General features: G+C 42.2%; 2 protein-coding genes across 5 annotated transcripts; one reads left to right on the top strand and one right to left on the bottom strand.

The window, feature by feature from the left end:
- Positions 1 to 249: 249 nt before the first annotated feature.
- On the top strand, positions 250 to 12,512 carry LOC124026364 (receptor for retinol uptake stra6-like). 3 transcript variants are annotated; one of them, XM_046339386.1, is made up of 15 exons: positions 250 to 619; positions 1,010 to 1,123; positions 2,683 to 2,750; positions 4,571 to 4,653; positions 4,756 to 4,817; positions 5,000 to 5,162; positions 7,034 to 7,109; positions 7,937 to 8,070; positions 8,439 to 8,556; positions 9,230 to 9,331; positions 9,783 to 9,946; positions 11,097 to 11,231; positions 11,449 to 11,585; positions 11,848 to 12,154; positions 12,191 to 12,512. In XM_046339386.1, the coding sequence occupies exons 1-15, from the start codon at positions 458 to 460 to the stop codon at positions 12,217 to 12,219; spliced, it is 1,854 nt and encodes a 617-aa protein (XP_046195342.1). In that variant the 5' UTR covers positions 250 to 457; the 3' UTR covers positions 12,220 to 12,512. The 3 variants fall into 3 exon arrangements, with proteins under 3 accessions (XP_046195342.1, XP_046195343.1, XP_046195341.1); XM_046339387.1 differs by having other exon boundaries at positions 251 to 619; positions 11,848 to 12,010; XM_046339385.1 differs by having other exon boundaries at positions 251 to 619; positions 11,848 to 12,512.
- Positions 12,513 to 14,563: 2,051 nt separating this feature from the next.
- LOC124026366 (immunoglobulin superfamily containing leucine-rich repeat protein 2-like) lies at positions 14,564 to 19,398 on the bottom strand. 2 transcript variants are annotated; one of them, XM_046339388.1, is made up of 2 exons: positions 18,759 to 19,098; positions 14,564 to 16,944 (listed from the first exon to the last, which is right to left on the bottom strand). In XM_046339388.1, exons 1-2 carry the CDS (start codon positions 18,813 to 18,815, stop codon positions 14,776 to 14,778), a joined length of 2,226 nt encoding a protein of 741 aa, XP_046195344.1. In that variant the 5' UTR covers positions 18,816 to 19,098; the 3' UTR covers positions 14,564 to 14,775. The 2 variants fall into 2 exon arrangements, 1 of the variants encoding a protein (XP_046195344.1); XR_006837278.1 differs by lacking the exon at positions 14,564 to 16,944 and adding an exon at positions 17,791 to 18,037 and having other exon boundaries at positions 18,759 to 19,398.
- Positions 19,399 to 19,725: the final 327 nt, after the last annotated feature.

Raw genomic sequence — 19,725 nt, forward strand, 5'->3', positions numbered from 1 at the left:
GAGGTTAGGGAGACCTTGAGAAGTACTCCTGTCCTCATAAGTTCCTCAGAGTTCTAGCCAGGTCTGTTCAAACACAGTGTAATTGTTCTCTGTTTTTTCTTAGCACACACACACACACACACACACACACACACACACACACACACACACACACACACACACACACACACACACACACACACACACACACACACACACACACACACACACACACACACACACACACACACACACACACACACACACACACACACACACACACACACACACACACACACACACACACACACATTTCTCTCCCTCCCAGTCCTAGTTGGACTTATGTTTAATACTTATGTTTAATACTTTAAGTATTCCTTATCCATGCTACATAAACTATACTCCCTAATGGTTAAGTTTCAGGGTAGAATGATTTAATCATTATCTTTAAACATATCAATTATTTTATCAAGAGTACATGAAGATCATCGCCATCTTCTACTGGCCTGCCCTGTACTACCCACTCCTGGCCTGTGGTACGCTCCACAGTAAACTGGGCTATGTGCTGGGCAGTCTATTCTCCTGGACCCACTTTGTTGTCCTCGTCTGGCAGAAGATTGACTGTCCCAAAACACCAGAGGTAATATCATCTGATATATAAAGTGGGAGAAAAAAAACGGAGGGGGCACATATTTGTTGTTGTTGTTGTTGTTGTTGTTGTTGTTGTTGTTGTTGTTGTTGTTGTTGTTGTGTCATATTTAACAGAGTTCATATTTCCAGCTAAAACTTATTCTATGATATAGTATCTTAAAACCATAACAAACTGGTAAAAAATAAAATCAGTATGTTTTGTATGGTCCTTCTGTAGCTCAGTTGGTAGAGCATGGCGCTTGTAACGCCAGGGTAGTGGGTTCGATTCCCGGGACCACCCATACGTAGAATGTATGCACACATGACTGTAAGTTGCTTTGGATAAAAGCGTCTGCTAAATGGCATATATTGTATCAATATGTTTCTCTTGTCTCCACAGCTGTATAAGTACTATTCCCTGCTGGCCAGTCTCCCACAGATCGGCTGTCTGGGATTCCTCTGTATCAAGTACCCACTACTGTTTGTCAAAGGTGCCAAGGCTAATGGTTCTGAGGTGAGGGAAGCCTGCTCTTTGACCAAGGAGTGTATAGTCATGAACCTGCCATCCGCTGTAGTCTCTCTTTAAGGTTTTGATGAGAACGATGTCAAAGTGTCATGATCCTTTAGGTTGTCAAAACACTGGGGTTATTGAACTGCCTGTATTTAGGTTGTCAAAACACTGGGGTTATTGTCCTGCCTGTATTTAGGTTGTCAAAACACTGGGGTTATTGAACTGCCTGTATTTAGGTTGTCAAAACACGGGGGTTATTGTCCTGCCTGTATTTAGGTTGTCAAAACACTGGGGTTATTGAACTGCCTGTATTTAGGTTGTCAAAACACTGGGGTTATTGAACTGCCTGTATTTAGGTTGTCAAAACGCTGGGGTTATTGAACTGCCTGTATTTAGGTTGTCAAAACACTGGGGTTATTGAACTGCCTGTATGTAGGTTGTCAAAACGCTGGGGTTATTGAACTGCCTGTATTTAGGTTGTCAAAACACTGGGGTTATTGAACTGCCTGTATTTAGGTTGTCAAAACACTGGGGTTATTGTCCTGCCTGTATTTAGGTTGTCAAAACACTGGGGTTATTGAACTGCCTGTATTTAGGTTGTCAAAACACTGGGGTTATTGAACTGCCTGTATTTAGGTTGTCAAAACACTGGGGTTATTGAACTGCCTGTATTTAGGTTGTCAAAACACTGGGGTTATTGTATGCTAGTCTAATATCTGGATGAGAACTGCCTGTATTTAGGTTGTCAAAACACTGGGGTTATTGTCCTGCTAGTCTAATATCTGGATGAGAACTGCCTGTATTTAGGTTGTCAAAACACTGGGGTTATTGTCCTGCTAGTCTAATATCTGGATGAGAACTGCCTGTATTTAGGTTGTCAAAACACTGGGGTTATTGTCCTGCTAGTCTAATATCTGGATGAGAACTGCCTGTATTTAGGTTGTCAAAACACTGGGGTTATTGTCCTGCTAGTCTAATATCTGGATGAGAACTGCCTGTATTTAGGTTGTCAAAACACTGGGGTTATTGAACTGCCTGTATTTAGGTTGTCAAAACACTGGGGTTATTGTCCTGCTCGTGATGCTTATGGGATATCTACAGTATGTAAAAACTAAACACAGCTCCTCAAGAGACTTTTAAAGTTATGAAACTACATTAACCACGTAACTTGTAACCAAAGGTCTGATTACGGTAAACAGCTTGAATGGACTTGATTTAGTGTAAAATATCCCCTGCACAGATTATGACCCAGGAATGTTATTTCTCTCAAGGTCTACACAATGCAGTGTTTTATTTCACTGTAATCTGTGGATTGTCTCGCTGTAAACTGTTGGTGACGGTGAGATCATGTGAGGTCGTTAATCCGTCTGTGTTGTGATCACAGCTCCAGTTCTAGCGACCTCGCACATTCTTTTAATGTGAATTTTCTGCATCCAAATGATTGATTCTATACAGTGTTGCAGGTGGTCAGTGTTGCAGGTGGTCAGTGTTGTCAGATCATGCATCCCATAATGTTTATGTGTTAAATTAAACAGTTTGATTCTGATCCTCTTTGGCTTCAGGACCTGGAGAGCAGCTACTACACAGACTACGTGAAATTAATTCTAATGGAGAAAAAGTCAAAAGTCAGGTGGAGTTTATGAGAAAAACAAGATAATAAACTGACTGACCAGACTGTGTTTTATTATGAGAGAAACAAGATACTAAACTGACTGACCAGACTGTGTTTTATAATGAGAGAAACAAGATACTAAACTGACTGACCAGACTGTGTTTTATTATGAGAGAAACAAGATACTAAACTGACTGACCAGACTGTGTTTTATTATGAGAGAAACAAGATACTAAACTGACTGACCAGACTGTGTTTTATAATGAGAGAAACAAGATACTAAACTGACTGACCAGACTGTGTTTTATAATGAGAGAAACAAGATACTAAACTGACTGACCAGACTGTGTTTTATTATGAGAGAAACAAGATACTAAACTGACTGACCAGACTGTGTTTTATTATGAGAGAAACAAGATACTAAACTGACTGACCAGACTGTGTTTTATTATGAGAGAAACAAGATACTAAACTGACTGACCAGACTGTGTTTTATTATGAGAGAAACAAGATACTAAACTGACTGACCAGACTGTGTTTTATAATGAGAGAAACAAGATACTAAACTGACTGACCAGACTGTGTTTTATTATGAGAGAAACAAGATACTAAACTGACTGACCAGACTGTGTTTTATAATGAGAGAAACAAGATACTAAACTGACTGACCAGACTGTGTTTTATTATGAGAGAAACAAGATACTAAACTGACTGACCAGACTGTGTTTTATTATGAGAGAAACAAGATACTAAACTGACTGACCAGACTGTGTTTTATTATGAGAGAAACAAGATACTAAACTGACTGACCAGACTGTGTTTTATTATGAGAGAAACAAGATACTAAACTGACTGACCAGACTGTGTTTTATAATGAGAGAAACAAGATACTAAACTGACTGACCAGACTGTGTTTTATTATGAGAGAAACAAGATACTAAACTGACTGACCAGACTGTGTTTTATAATGAGAGAAACAAGATACTAAACTGACTGACCAGACTGTGTTTTATTATGAGAGAAACAAGATACTAAACTGACTGACCAGACTGTGTTTTATTATGAGAGAAACAAGATACTAAACTGACTGACCAGACTGTGTTTTATTATGAGAGAAACAAGATACTAAACTGACTGACCAGACTGTGTTTTATTATGAGAGAAACAAGATACTAAACTGACTGACCAGACTGTGTTTTATTATGAGAGAAACAAGATACTAAACTGACTGACCAGACTGTGTTTTATTATGAGAGAAACAAGATACTAAACTGACTGACCAGACTGTGTTTTATAATGAGAGAAACAAGATACTAAACTGACTGACCAGACTGTGTTTTATTACCAGAGATGAAAACAAGATACTAAACTGACTGACCAGACTGTGTTTTATAATGAGAGAAACAAGATACTAAACTGACTGACCCGACTGTGTTTTATTATGAGAGAAACAAGATACTAAACTGACTGACCAGACTGTGTTTTATGATGAGAGAAACAAGATACTAAACTGACTGACCAGACTGTGTTTTATTATGAGAGAAACAAGATACTAAACTGAATGACCAGACTGTGTTTTATAATGAGAGAAACAAGATACTAAACTGACTGACCAGACTGTGTTTTATAATGAGAGAAACAAGATACTAAACTGACTGACCAGACTGTGTTTTATTATGAGAGAAACAAGATACTAAACTGACTGACCAGACTGTGTTTTATTATGAGAGAAACAAGATACTAAACTGACTGACCAGACTGTGTGTTTTTCTATGACAATAACTAAGTAATGATGACTGCAGCGGTGCAGTTATTGACATCATTGTGTGCTTGTTCAGTACCTCTATCAGATCAGATAAACCCAAACTGTTGGAGACAATAAAAGACACAGTCAAGTCCTATATCTACACACCAGAGAAAGGTAAAGTCTGGAGGGTTTTTGACAATTTTGTCTGCTAATCTTTTTCTTTTAACACAAAAATATTCGAATGATACCATTGTTTTACCATGATTGTTGTTGTAGTATTCCGGTTTCCACTGAAGCTGGCGATCTCAGCATTTGTGTCGTCCATAGCAGTTTATCAGGTAAATAAATACTGCAGTTAATTAGGAATCCATCACATTTCAGCAAAACATAACAATAAACAAAGGAACACAACAACAATCCACATTAAAGGTTGGTTGTGAACATTTCAGATAACCTGACAAGATGCCAGTTGTTTTAATAGAAATAACTCTTAACAGTCATGTGGTCATCCATCCCCTAGGTGGCGCTGTTGCTGGTAATACTGGTGATCCCCACCCTCCATATAGTCCGTGCTGGTATAGATGACAAGTTCCCCTTCCTTCTGGAGGGCTTTGGTATCGTCCTATCAGAGGACAGGATGGAGGTGGTCCAGATTGTTATTCACTATACCTGGTGTCTGGAAGGTGGGTGTCTGTCCTGCATTTACTGACATCGGGTGGGTTGATCCTGGCCTGTTTGTTATGTTGTGTAGTGTGTTACCTGTGTGGGTTGACCCTGGCCTGTTCGTTATGTTGTGTAGTGTGTTACCTGTGTGGGTTGACGTAATGTTGTGTAGTGTGTTACCTGTGTGGGTTGACCCTGGCCTGTTCGTTATGTTGTGTAGTGTGTTACCTGTGTGGGTTGACGTAATGTTGTGTAGTGTGTTACCTGTGTGGGTGATCCTGGCCTGTTCGTTATGTTGTGTAGTGTGTTACCTGTGTGGGTTGACCCTGGCCTGTTCGTTATGTTGTGTAGTGTGTTACCTGTGTGGGTTGACCCTGGCCTGTTCGTTATGTTGTGTAGTGTGTTACCTGTGTGGGTTGACGTTATGTTGTGTAGTGTGTTACCTGTGTGGGTTGGCGTTATGTTGTGTAGTGTGTTACCTGTGTGGGTTGACCCTGGCCGTTATGTTGTGTAGTGTGTTACCTGTGTGGGTTGATCCTGGCCTGTTCGTTATGTTGTGTAGTGTGTTACCTGTGTGGGTTGACCCTGGCCTGTTCGTAATGTTGTGTAGTGTGTTACCTGTGTGGGTTGACCCTGGCCTGTACGTTATGTTGTGTAGTGTGTTACCTGTGTGGGTTGACCCTGGCCTGTTCGTTATGTTGTGTAGTGTGTTACCTGTGTGGGTTGACCCTGGCCTGTTCGTTATGTTGTGTAGTGTGTTACCTGTGTGGGTTGACCCTGGCCTGTTCGTTATGTTGTGTAGTGTGTTACCTGTGTGGGTTGACGTTAATGTTGTGTAGTGTGTTACCTGTGTGGGTTGATCCTGGCCTGTTCGTTATGTTGTGTAGTGTGTTACCTGTGTGGGTTGACGTTATGTTGTGTAGTGTGTTACCTGGGTTGTTGGCCGTTATGTTGTGTAGTGTGTTACCTGTGTGGGTTGACCCTGGCCTGTTCGTTATGTTGTGTAGTGTGTTACCTGTGTGGGTTGACGTAATGTTGTGTAGTGTGTTACCTGTGTGGGTTGATCCTGGCCTATTCGTTATGTTGTGTAGTGTGTTACCTGTGTGGGTTGACCCTGGCCTGTTCGTTATGTTGTGTAGTGTGTTACCTGTGTGGGTTGATCCTGGCCTGTTCGTTATGTTGTGTAGTGTGTTACCTGTGTGGGTTGACCCTGGCCTGTTCGTTATGTTGTGTAGTGTGTTACCTGTGTGGGTTGATCCTGGCCTGTTCGTTATGTTGTGTAGTGTGTTACCTGTGTGGGTTGATCCTGGCCTGTACGTTATGTTGTGTAGTGTGTTACCTGTGTGGGTTGACGTTATGTTGTGTAGTGTGTTACCTGTGTGGGTTGACGTAATGTTGTGTAGTGTGTTACCTGTGTGGGTAACACACAGGTAACCCAAGGAATACCTAGGATAGGATAAGTAATCCCTGTTAAGTTTTAGATGCACTATTGTAGTGTGACTGTTCCACTGGATGTCATAAGGTGAATGCACCAATTTGTAAGTCGTTCTGGATAAGAGCGTCTGCTAAATGACTTAAATGTAAATGTAAATGTGGTTGATCCTGGCCTGTACGTTATGTTGTGTAGTGTGTTACCTGTGTGGGTTGACGTTATGTTGTGTAGTGTGTTACCTGTGTGGGTTGACCCTGGCCTGTACGTTATGTTGTGTAGTGTGTTACCTGTGTGGGTTGATCCTGGCCTGTATGTTATGTTTTGTAGTGTGTTACCTGTGTGGGTTGATCCTGGCCTGTTCGTTATGTTGTGTAGTGTGTTACCTGTGTGGGTTGACGTTATGTTGTGTAGTGGGTTACCTGTGTGGGTTGACCCTGGCCTGTTCCTTATGTTTTGTAGTGTGTTACCTGTGTGGGTTGACCCTGGCCTGTATGCTCACCCTGATCATGCTCATGAGGTCCATGATCCTTCACAGGTAAATACTTTTGATCAGCCAACACAGTAACACAGTAACACAGTAACACAGTATCACAGTATCACACTAACACACTAACACACTAACACACTATCACAGTATCACACTAACACACTAACACACTAACACACTAACACAGTATCACACCAACACAGTATCACACCAACACACCAACACAGTAACACAGTAGCACTAACACACCAACACACCAACACAGTAACACAGTAACACACTAACACAGTATCACACTAACACAGTAACACAGTAACACAGTAACACAGTAACACAGTAACACAGTAAAAAACCAACACAGTATCACACCAACACACCAACACAGTAACACAGTAACACTAACACACCAACACACTAACACAGTATCACAGTAACACACTAACACACTAACACAGTAACACACCAACACACTAACACAGTAACACAGTATCACACTAACACACTAACACAGTAACACACCAACACACTAACACAGCAACACAGTAACACAGTATCACAGTATCACACTAACACAGTATCACAGTAACACACTAACACACTAACACAGTAACACACAACACACTAACACAGTAACACACTAACACAGTAACACAGTAACACACTAACACAGTAACACAGTAACACACTAACACACTAACACAGTATCACACTAACACAGTAACACACTAACACAGTAACTATATCAGTGCACCAAACATTGTGTTATTTTGTACGTTCAAGAAGCAATGGGAAAATACCAAATAAGCTGATATTTTCAAGTGTGTTCCTTTCATAATCCTGTCAGTAATTCTGTGTCTTCATGTTTCTACCATCAGATGGAACCTCCAGGGCTTGTACAGAGGAGATATTTACAAGGTGTATAATTGCCAGAAGAGCATCCGTCCGTCTCAGACAGGCCTAGTGTGTTGGATGGGCTTCGCTGGATATCAGGCTGCTGTCATCTCTTTAGGTAGGCTGACCTGACACCGTGGTTTCAATCCCTGATTAAAGGATTATCAATTTACCATTGTATCATGTAGTTCTTCAGTCCTTCTGTAGCTCAGTTGGTAGAGCATGGCGCTTGTAACGCCAGGGTAGTGGGTTCGATTCCCGGGACCACCCATACGTAGAATGTATGCACACATGACTGTAAGTCGCTTTGGATAAAAGCGTCCGCTAAATGGCATATATTATTATATTATGAATCCTTGGTCATTTCTGTGTGCTACTGACCTCAATGCCTTTCAAAACTTACTTTAAAAAATTAATTTTTATGAAAGATGCCAGTTATATTCTTATTCTAGATTCCTCTCTTACTATTTAATATTATTTTGTCAGGAATGGTCTTCCAGACTTTGGTCTTCTTCATCTGTTTTGTGTGGTTGGTATTCCTCATCATCATCCCCATCTTGTATGGCCAGAACCTTATACTCTTCCAGGTCGCTGCCAAGGCCTGGTGAGTGCATCTTTCAATTGAACTACATTTGTTCCTGCCTGCTTATATGAAATCATACTCTTGCCAAGAAGCCTTTATCTGATTTTCAAGCACCATTTTACAGAATTGTTTTTGACCAGCGAGCTCATCACCACAATACACTTTGAACTGATTGAGATACTCATCAGGGATAAGAGCCTATTATTTTCATATTGTGTGGATTATTTTCACATTGTGTGGATTATTTTCACATTGTGTGGATTATTTTCATATTGTGTGGATTATTTTCATATTGTGTGGATTATTTTCACATTGTGTGGATTATTTTCATATTGTGTGGATTATTTTCACATTGTGTGGATTATTTTCATATTGTGTGGATTATTTTCACATTGTGTGGATTATTTTCATATTGTGTGGATTATTTTCACATTGTGTGGATTATTTTCATATTGTGTGGATTATTTTCATATTGTGTGGATTATTTTCACATTGTGTGGATTATTTTCACATTGTGTGGATTATTTTCATATTGTGTGGATTATTTTCACATTGTGTGGATTATTTTCATATTGTGTGGATTATTTTCACATTGTGTGGATTATTTTCATATTGTGTGGATTATTTTCACATTGTGTGGATTATTTTCATATTGTGTGGATTATTTTCATATTGTGGTATCTGATCTCACCAGGCCTGTGTGGGTGACGTTGATACTGACTATTACTCTACAACACGTGACAGCCAGGTTTGCTTTCATCAAAAAGGATGCTGGGACAAGAGACTTGAACAACAGGTACTAAGATTCTAGAACTCTATAAACGATTCACTTTATTTTATTTGTTTATTTCTAACTTTTTTTTCTCAGAACTAGTGACATCATAGATTTCACTACGGTTTCCCGTTTTTTTGTTGTTGCCCCAGCACAACACAGCTGATTCAAATAATCAAGCGTTGATCATTTGAATCAGCTGTGTAGTGTTAGGGCAAAAACCAAAACGTGCACCCCTTGGGGTTCCAAGGACCGATTTTGTGGAAATGCTGGATTACACACTTCTTGAGTTGAAAGATGGGGTTTCTTTTCTTTTTGGTATATTTCATGTGAACACGAAAAAATGACAAAACATTCAAATTAGTTGTTGTTTTTTTTCAAGGGGGACATGCCCCCGGACCCCCTGTACTTTCTTAGCACCATTGATTCATTCAAAGTAGAACTAAGTAGATGTATATTGGCTGGGTTGTTCCAGAGGCAGTCTGTTCCTGCTTACCTACCTGCTCTTCCTGATCAACATCGTGGTGGGGTTGATAGCAGCCATCTGGAGGATGGTCATCACTGCCCTCTATAACATCATCCACCTGGGGCGCATGGACATCAGCCTCCTCAACCGCGCTGCTGAATCCTACGACCCGGGTACGTCAACATACAGTTCAGGGAATTCTATAGCCTCCTCAACCGCTCTGCTGAATCCTACGACCCGGGTACGTCAACATACAGTTCTATAGGATTTTTTTTTGAAAGGCCTGCCACTGGTACATTTGTTACAGAACGGATATTGTCTAGATGTCCTAGTTACATCGTCTGTAACCTGAATGAGTGTGTGGGTTTCTGTGAGAAATAAAGGGTTTGAGGACCCGTGTTGGCTGGACATGTGCCTAAGGGAGACAGCAACCTTACTTTGGTCCAGTGCCAGCCAGCTCTGTCTCTCTTGACCTCTTGGTTGGCCAGTCCAGGGAGATTATTTTGTTCAGATGGTGGCGATACATAAATATGTTTAAAAATAAATTAAATACCAAAGGCCCAAACTAAAGACTTTAAAAAACAAAGGAAAGGTGTCATGGTCACCAAAACAAAACCATCAGCCTCACGGTTTGCCAGCCGGGACACTGACTGACCATCACCCTATTTAAAGTATTCTCATGTATTGCTCACGGTTTGCCAGCCGGGACACTGACTGACCATCACCCTATTTAAAGTATTCTCATGTATTGCTCACGGTTTGCCAGCCGGGACACTGACTGACCATCACCCTATTTAAAGTATTCTCATGTATTGCTCACGGTTTGCCAGCCGGGACACTGACTGACCATCACCCTATTTAAAGTATTCTCATGTATTGCTCACGGTTTGCCAGCCGGGACACTGACTGACCATCACCCTATTTAAATCAAAATCAAATCAAATCAAATTTATTTCATAGCCCTCACGGTTTGCCAGCCGGGACACTGACTGACCATCACCAATATTTAAAGTATTCTCATGTATTGCCTAGAGAGGAACGGTTTGCCAGCCGGGGAGATTATAACAGAACTGACAAGATGACCATGACCAGCATGGTCCAGAACATTGAAAAAGTATTCTCATGTATTGGTGACCACGTTCATTATCATCTAACAATAACCCACGTAGTTGAAAAACATTTCTGAAATATGTCCCTGATGCAAATCCATCAATGTTTTTACCTGCTATGAAATAAACAGGTGAACAGGTTAAACCTAACACATTGGTTTATGAATATGTGCCCTCGATATGTCTGAATCCCTGACCTCTGACCTTTATACAGCTTATTGTTACTACACCCACTACCTGAAGGTAGAGGTCAGCCAATCCCACCCTGTGATGAAGGCCTTCTGTGGTCTGGTGCTGCAGGCTGCCTCGGCTGGAGGTGCTGGGCAGAAGATGCGAGATGCTGAGGAAGGTTGTTATAGACATAACACACTCATACACGGATTTGCACAAAAGGGGTGTGGCCTTTTCGGTCCCTCGCAGACACTTCCCAGACATGACATTGACTGAACCTACTAGTACTACTACACAATCTGGAATTTATATCACCAAATAATTCCATCCATCCAGTGTCAGTCTCTTGCTCTGCCCTGACAGCCTGCTCCTCCTCCTCCTCCTCCTCCTTTCAGGGATCCAGCTGGTGAATCAGGAGAAGAGACCGGACAAGGTGGTTAACAGCAGGAGGGTGCGGGCACGCTGGCAGTTACTCTACACGCTGGTCAACAACCCGTCTCTACTGGGGTCCAGAAAACACTACCAGCTGCAGGTCGCTCACTGAAAAATAGAGAGTATAAAAGCAGGCCAGCAACCTGTGTGTGTGTGTGTGTGTGTCTGTGTGTGTGTGTCTGTTTCTGTGTGTGTGTGTTCGTGTGTGTGTGTGTCTGTTTCTGTGTCTGTGTGTGTGTGTGTGTGTGTGTGTGTGTGTGTGTGTGTGTGTGTGTGTGTGTGTGTGTGTGTGTGTGTGTGTGTGTGTGTGTGTGTGACAACTTCCTGTACTCTACAAGACAAACATATTTCTTCTTCTCCAGCCCTCTGACAGCTTCGTGAACGGAACGAACCGTAGCGCCGCGGCAGGAAGCAAGAAAGACGCCAGCAGCAAACCCACCGCTGCCGAGGCAAGTGCTGCCACACCCTCAGGCGCTGCCACACCCTCAGGCGCTGCCACACCCTCAGGCGCTGCCACACCCTCAGGCCCTACCACACCCTCAGGCGCTGCCACACCCTCAGGCCCTACCACACCCTCAGGCCCTGCCACACCCTCAGGCGCTGCCACACCCTCAGGCGCTACCACACCCTCAGGCGCTGCCACACCCTCAGGCGCTGCCACACCCTCAGGCGCTGCCACACCCTCAGGCCCTGCCACACCCTCAGGCCCTACCACCGACGCTGCTGCTAACTGAGACCATGACACACGGTCATGACTGACGTCATGTGGTTTATGGGGCACGGACACCCTGCTGCTCTCTATAGAACCCAATGTTCCGACTGCTTGGTCTTCAGGGTAGCAGTTCACTGTAGAGGCCTGTAATTTCTGTGGGTTGCAGTCAAGTGCCTTGGCTTGTTCAGCTGCACATGCAGTGAATCTCTATGTATGTTGCTTTCTGTGTCATATTGTTGTCTGCAATGTTGATTTTAAAATTTGCTGGTCTATTATTTAGTTTTTGGTAAAGGTCGTTATGGTGAAACATCTTAACGGTTGTATGTGTTTGGTTATGATGCACAGAACACATCCTGTTTTAGCATCCACTATCCACCCCTTCCTTTAATGTGCTGCCCTTTATCAGTTGTTTCGGTAAGTTTTCAGAGGTTGAGATATTTGCTTTCAAAATATATTTAAGAACAATGATACATTTATTTACACAAAAAAATTAATGTAACTGACATCACAATCCAGAGTGAAAAAAAATCAACAGTTTTTCTCCCAGGTGGGAGAATGTGATTAAGACTCTTATTTTGAAAGAGAGACTTCTTTTCAAACGAATAAAACCGTTTTAAAGTAAATACAGGGGAACAACAAACGTGTTTTCAAGAACCATGATGACTGCGTATGGAAACCCATTTTACAGCAGCCAATAATCAGACAGTTCGTTCGTGGTACCACAACCCCTATTTTTGGCATTTCACTATAGATCGAATAACATGCCATGTTCGGAAGCTGCAAATCAATAAGGAACAAGCATTCCTTGTCAATACTTTATTACTTCAGGCACATATAGCAGAGGATGAACACTGAGGCAATGTACACATCTGAACACTTACATTTAACCATACGCTATCAAAATGTAACACTTATCTTACTGTTCAAATGTAAGAGTTGAGCATCAGTGGGGTTTTAATGGTATGAGATAGAGACACGTGGGTCATGTATGTTATGGACACATTACCAGGTTAAAAGTCACTGTAAAATGACGTACAACAATAGCTTGTGACACACAGCTTAATAAGGGTTTGTTGGCAACAGTGAAGTGGACGTTCACTCTAGATGTAAAAACAAAACATAGTGTGCAAAGCTGTCCTCAAGGCAAAGCTGTCCTCAAGGCAAAGCTGTCCTCAAGGTAAAGGGAGGGGGGGGGCTACTTTGAAGAATCTAAAATCTAAAATATATTTTAAATTGTTTAACACTTTTTGTTGGTTACTACATGATTCAATATGTGTTATTTCATAGTTTTGATGTCCTCACTATTATTCTACAATGTAGAAAATAGTAAAAAAAATAAAAAATAAAGACCTACTCATTCAAGGGTTTTTGTGTCCAAACTTTTGTCTGGTACTGTATATTATTGACACAATACCGGGTTAAAGGTCACTATGAAATGACATACAACAATAGCTTGTGACACACAACTTAAAGGGTTTGTTGGCAACAGTGAAGCGGACGTTCACTCTAGATAGAAAATAGCATTGATAGCCTACAATAGATTAACATAGACATTCACTCTAGATAGAAAATAGCATTGATAGCCTACAATAGATTAACATAGATATTCACTCTAGATAGAAAATAGCATTGATAGCCTACAATAGATTAACATAGATATTCACTCTAGATAGAAAATAGCATTGATAGCCTACAATAGATTAACATAGACATTCACTCTAGATAGAAAATAGCATTGATAGCCTACAATAGATTAACATAGATATTCACTCTAGATAGAAAATAGCATTGATAGCCTACAATAGATTAACATAGATATTCACTCTAGATAGAAAATAGCATTGATAGCCTACAATAGATTAACATAGACATTCACTCTAGATAGAAAATAGCATTGATAGCCTACAATAGATTAACATAGACATTCACTCTAGATAGAAAATAGCATTGATAGCCTACAATAGATTAACATAGACATTCACTCTAGATAAAAAATAGCATTGATAGCCTACAATAGATTAACAGACATTCACTCTAGATAGAAAATAGCATTGATAGCCTACAATAGATTAACAGACATTCACTCTAGATAGAAAATAGCATTGATAGCCTACAATAGATTAACATAGACATTCATAAGTGCATCTGTTACTTTAAAGAAGAGACATTTCAGATACAGTTACAAAGCTTTTTGCCTTCTTGCCTGTGACAGACTACACTGAATAACTGTCACGAGTCTCAGGAAACGCCACTGTTAAGAGCAGAGGGGTCTATTTTTAGAATAGGCTTAAATATTTTACGACAAGGATGTTTTTTTCTTTTACATAATCGTCACAGCGTACATAAACTACCTTCTTTACTTTTCCTTTCAACAGCGGAAGCACCTATGACTTTGTCTACACTGTATCCAGGTCATTGATACGGCAGCCATTTTGAAAAAATGACAGGTCACAGGTTCTTCTCTCATGGGATCGATAAACAGTTACTGTGAGACTTACATTACATGTGATCCTGACTGAAGAGGACTAGAACCTGTCTAGTCAAGACGATCTATCAAACACTAACAACAACAACAGGATCAGTGGCGTGGCTCTTTGTACTGCCCAGAGATATTAACAGCTTCTGCCCCGAGTGGTAACCTATCGCTGAACTCTGACCCCATCTCACACTCATCCAGATTCCCTCTGTACTGAGACAGAGTGAATGACTCGGTCAGCCCACTCCCCTCCACGTCCTCCTCTCTCTCCCCCCCACTCTCCGACTCCCCGTCCTCTCCCTCCCCCGTCTCGCTGGCTGTGATCTGCGTCTGTGACTCGGCGTACGAGTTCCTCAGGTTGAAGTTGACCACTAGGTTCCTCTCCATGTGATGCTGGTGGTCTTTAGCCTTCATGATGAGCTTGTACGTCTTGTTCCTATATTTGTAGACTAGGTGGAAGCAGGTGGCCCCCAGCAGGGGCACGGTGGAGACGGTGAGGAGACAGATACTGACGACTATAATGATTAACAGGTTAGGAACTCTCTTCCTGGTGGTGAAGAGGACCTGTACCTCGCAGTCCTCTCCTCTGTAGGTGAGACAGAGGGAGTAGTTGGCGCCGGGGCGCAGGTCCTGGAACAGATAGGTGTTGACGCCATCTTCCATCCTGGACCACTGGATGGCTGAGTGTCTGTGGTCTGAGGTGACACACAGATACAGCCCTGAGTCCGCCCGGGCTCTCCTGGTTACCTCTGATTGGTTGTGGATGGAATGGAACCCTTCTGAGGCGCTGAGACGGATGTCTGTGTCGTCTTTAGGAAGGAGGAGAGGATTGAGTCTAACTTTAGCCTCGGTCTCTGACACCCCTAAGGCTATGACTCCAAAGTCAAAGGTATACTGCCTGACATCTTCCAGGCTTAAATTGAAGGCCTGGTTGGAGATGTACTGTGTCTCACTGGTCAAGGTACATTTGCTAGTTGCACGGGATGGATATTTGGGCACTTGCTCCGTACGCTCAGTGTCAACTTCAATGGGAGGAAGGGTTGGGAAGATATTGTACTTTCCCTCCAAATGGGGAATATTCAATGGTTTAAAAGGGTTATTAATGGAGGTTTTGATCACAGGTTGAAGTACTGAGGGGATTTTCTCCCCATTAATAATAACTGGTGGGTCAATCACTTTTCCAACAGGTTGAGGTGGTGGTGGTTTTGGTACTACCACTACTATTGATAGTGAATCGTCATCTTTACCAAACTCATTGGTGGCGGTACAGCTGTAGTTGCCATTGTCCTTGCTACTAAGGCGCGGTATGACTAGAGTGCCGTTACGGAACACTTCAAATGGATTGTCCGTCGTTCTAGAATCCTCGTTAGATTCATTGGATTCTGCTGATTCTTTATCTTTGGTGGACAGAGGATACTCTACACTTTGACGGTTTGTGTGTATTTTCCAGATAACCTCTGGCTTTGGGTTCCCTTTGATCTCACAGTTCAGGATCAACACTGTGCCTTCATAGAGTGTCGTGTTCTCAACGTCAGGCTCAGCCGTTATGCTGACGTTAGGGGTCATGCACTTTGACTCAGACAGTTTCACCATCTCCGCTCCTCTCAACTGCTCTGGAGTTTCACAGACAATCAAGTTCTGTTCTGGAACCGTAATGGTGGAGTTTAGAATCCAGTCCCTCAGCCAGTCCATCCTGCAGTGGCATGTGAATGGGTTGTTATAGAGCTGTAGATGAGACAGGGAGGTCAGGCTGTCGAAAGTCCCCTGCGTTATAGTGGTGAACCTGTTGTTGTTGAGGCGGAGAGACCTCAGGTCCTTGAGGTTAGAGAAGGAGTCTTTCGGCAGACTGACCATCTCATTGTGGTCCATCTTCAGCAGCTGCAGGGCTGTGAGGTGACGGAGATCCTCCCAGGGGAAATGCACCATCTTGTTGTGACTGACGTCAAAGTTCCTCAGCTTGACCAGGGGAGTCAGGGTGCCCGGTTCCATGGTGACTATCTCGTTATGGGCCATCCACAAGGACGTGACTTGGGTCACATTGTCGAAGCTGCCCGACTCCACCAGAGATATTTTGTTGGCGGTGAGACTCAGAGTGGTCACGTTGGGGGGCAGCCTTTCAGGGATGTCAACCAAGTCTTTGTAGGAGCATTCAGCGAAGTGGCGTCCGTATTTGTCGGAGCAGTTGCATAGTTCAGGACAACCGCGTCCGACCACAATAACAGAGCTCCACAAGGAGAGGAAGAACAGGTAGGAACGAGACATGTTCTCTTCCTGCAAAAAACAAATGTCACTGTTGTTACTAGGTATCTGTTTAAGTTGTAAAAGCTGTTTTACAATTCACATTGCACACTCTCAGTCACCATTCATAAACAGTCCCTGGATAAAAAGGTGCCTCAACATTCTCTTGAGTGTAAATGCAGCAATGAAAATATGAATATTGATTAATATATGCTAAAGAATATTGCAACTGCCAACCCCTGAACTTTGAAATCAACTTACAGGATTGAAATATTAACTGTAATAGTTTACATCTGATAGCCTACTATGCATTAGGAATTCTGCTTAAATTAGAACGAAAATATTGATGGTTATATTTTTTTTAACCAGAATTATTAGTTTCAATATCCATTGATAATAATGTACTGTTATACAAATATAGAAATATTGTTTTATTACATTTGAAATTTCAACCCAGCCGATCAGTTCAACTAAACCAGAGCGGCTTGTGAGAAAGGTTGCCACCTCTTTGGAGCGCATGCAGTTTGTTTTTAAACTACGCCACAGCGACGGTGCCCGAGCCCTGTCCTTGGTGCTGAGACGGACGGCACCGGCACCGTTTATGATGTTGTTAACCGCGGAATCAGTACATGCGTGCAGCTGCAGTAGAATGCTATGGTCATGCATCAATCAAGGCGACATTTCACTGCAAAAAAAACCCCAAACAACTAAATGTAAAACGTTTAGGAAGTAGATGTTAGTTATATTTCACGATGACTCAGGTGTCCTTAGAGGTCAAAACGCAATTAAAAGGCCAATGCTACATTATACAAATTCCAATTTCTAAGCAAAAATGAACACATTCATCCTCGCTATCAAACGCAACATAACACATCTTACCAGTGTGATGTTTTCCTCAGCGCAATGGAAGCGACGGAGATTATTGCTATTGATGGGAGTGGTCTCTTATTTGAACCCCGTGAAGCTGGCTACATGATGAGTTGGGAGCAAGTTTTTAAAGGTGTGCACGTAATGGCATTGCTCTTCCATGATGGATGAAAGATATGTGGGTCCTTCCGTGGTCGGATGCTGATATGTCTGTGCGTTGCGATTGGATTTTGCAGAGAGTCACAGCAGACTCCCGCCTCTGGAAAGTAGACGTTGCAAACATTAAAGTGATGCGCCCTCCCTTTTCCATGGCTTCTGTTGTCTTCCATGACAACAGTGTAGGAGACCCATCCATCCAATTACTGATGGACTGTTAATAATGGTATATAGGCCAAAATGTGACAAGATGGAAAAGTGCCCGGTTCTAGAGTCTGGATTGAGCAGGCAGAGTGACGCAAAGGCAGACAACAAAATTGACTGTTTTTTGGGGGGTTTTCAATCGTTAGCGTTTCAGTCATCAAGTTAACACATTGTCAATTCCTCTTCACAATTCAGTTAAAACGCTTTATGTCTGTATACCAATTGCTTCTTTACTTTTAACTTAAAAACCATGCTTGTAAAAAAACTCAAACAAACATACAAACCACAGGAACAAAGTAGCGCAGGAAGCGACGCAGGCCAACGGGCAGGTGCCCATATTTTCACGCAGGTTAGCGTTTATTGTCATGACTGTTGTTCTGGAGGCAGCTCTGCAAAGTGGTCACTAGCTGGCACAGCCACAAAGTCATACAATCACATTTTAAGCGTAACCCTAACCTTAACCACACTGCTAACCCGAATGCCTAACTATAACCTTAAATTAATTAAATGTTTTACAATATAGCCAATTTTGACTTTGCAGCTGGCCCATCTAGCAGAAATCGCTCAGTTCTGCCTCAAGGACAAGACTCGTCGACATGTTATTTTCTCAAACGTCATACCAGAGAGGAAGAGGTGAAGCAAGAGGTTTTACTCCGTCCAAAATCTGTGTAAATCATCAGTGATTAAGCAAGTGAAGAGTGTTGTATGGTGATGAGAGACTGTCGAATTTAGTACAGATACAAATGAATTGCCATTTTGATACATGAGGCTTATTTGATCGAATAGCAGTTTGGTGATGCTTAGGCAGTTAGGAGTGTGCTGATATAAGTGTGATGCGCGTGAAATCTCAGCAACTTTGAGAAAAAACACTTTATATTGGAGTTGTCCCTGTTGAAATTCAAGACGGTCTGGGTGTTTTCATGAGGCTAACATGAGGCTAACATGGCAGCTCACTCTCCATTGAATATAGGCGGTTGATGTCAACACCCCTTATCCAATTGGCTATTTTAAAAAGTATTCAAATAACAAGATGTTTCCACCAATCCAAAGAAAGAAATAGGCAGGAGATTGACAGCCCGCCGTCCTCTCTGTGGACAACGAATCCCATTGTTAGGGCGGAGACACAAGCATCTCCTCATTGTATGCGGTATCTCTGGTCATACAACAAAGTCCATTTGCCATGTGCTCTCATCAAACATTTCAGCTATAAGGTCTATTGCAACAAGGATCCACCATGCCTCTGGACAGAATCCCTTCCTGTGGGCAGCTGCCTGGAACACACGCAATATTACGTTTCACACACTGGTTAGCAAAAGCAAATATTTCACACAAAAATAAATAAACTCCCCATATTTACTAAAAAAAACAACAAAGTCCCCTTGAACAGAAAGTTCTTCAATACCTGCTAGCAGCCTCCCACACGGTGTCCTGAGGCAGGCGGCTAGCTAGCAGCTCTCCCACACGGTGTCCTGAGGCAGCCGGCTAGCTAGCAGCCCTCCCACACGGTGTCCTGAGGCAGCCGGCTAGCTAGCAGCCCTCCCACACGGTGTCCTGAGGCAGCCAGCTAGCTAGCAGCTCTCCCACACG

The sequence above is a fragment of the Oncorhynchus gorbuscha genome, unplaced genomic scaffold, assembly GCF_021184085.1.
Source record: "Oncorhynchus gorbuscha isolate QuinsamMale2020 ecotype Even-year unplaced genomic scaffold, OgorEven_v1.0 Un_scaffold_2697, whole genome shotgun sequence".
NCBI classification, from domain to species: Eukaryota; Metazoa; Chordata; class Actinopteri; order Salmoniformes; family Salmonidae; genus Oncorhynchus; species Oncorhynchus gorbuscha.

What these genes read in the sequence shown, in the direction of transcription:
- LOC124026364 (XM_046339385.1), top strand. Translation starts at nt 458, where the DNA reads ATGAAGATCATCGCCATCTTCTACTGGCCTGCCCTGTACTACCCACTC. An exon ending in CGTCCATAGCAGTTTATCAG is followed by an intron (nt 4,818 to 4,999) that starts GTAAATAAATAC and finishes TCCATCCCCTAG; the next exon opens with GTGGCGCTGTTGCTGGTAAT. An exon ending in GATGCGAGATGCTGAGGAAG is followed by an intron (nt 11,232 to 11,448) that starts GTTGTTATAGAC and finishes TCCTCCTTTCAG; the next exon opens with GGATCCAGCTGGTGAATCAG.
- LOC124026366 (XM_046339388.1), bottom strand. Translation starts at nt 18,815, where the DNA reads ATGATTTACACAGATTTTGGACGGAGTAAAACCTCTTGCTTCACCTCT. An exon ending in GCTTCACCTCTTCCTCTCTG is followed by an intron (nt 16,945 to 18,758) that starts GTATGACGTTTG and finishes TGTTTTTTGCAG; the next exon opens with GAAGAGAACATGTCTCGTTC.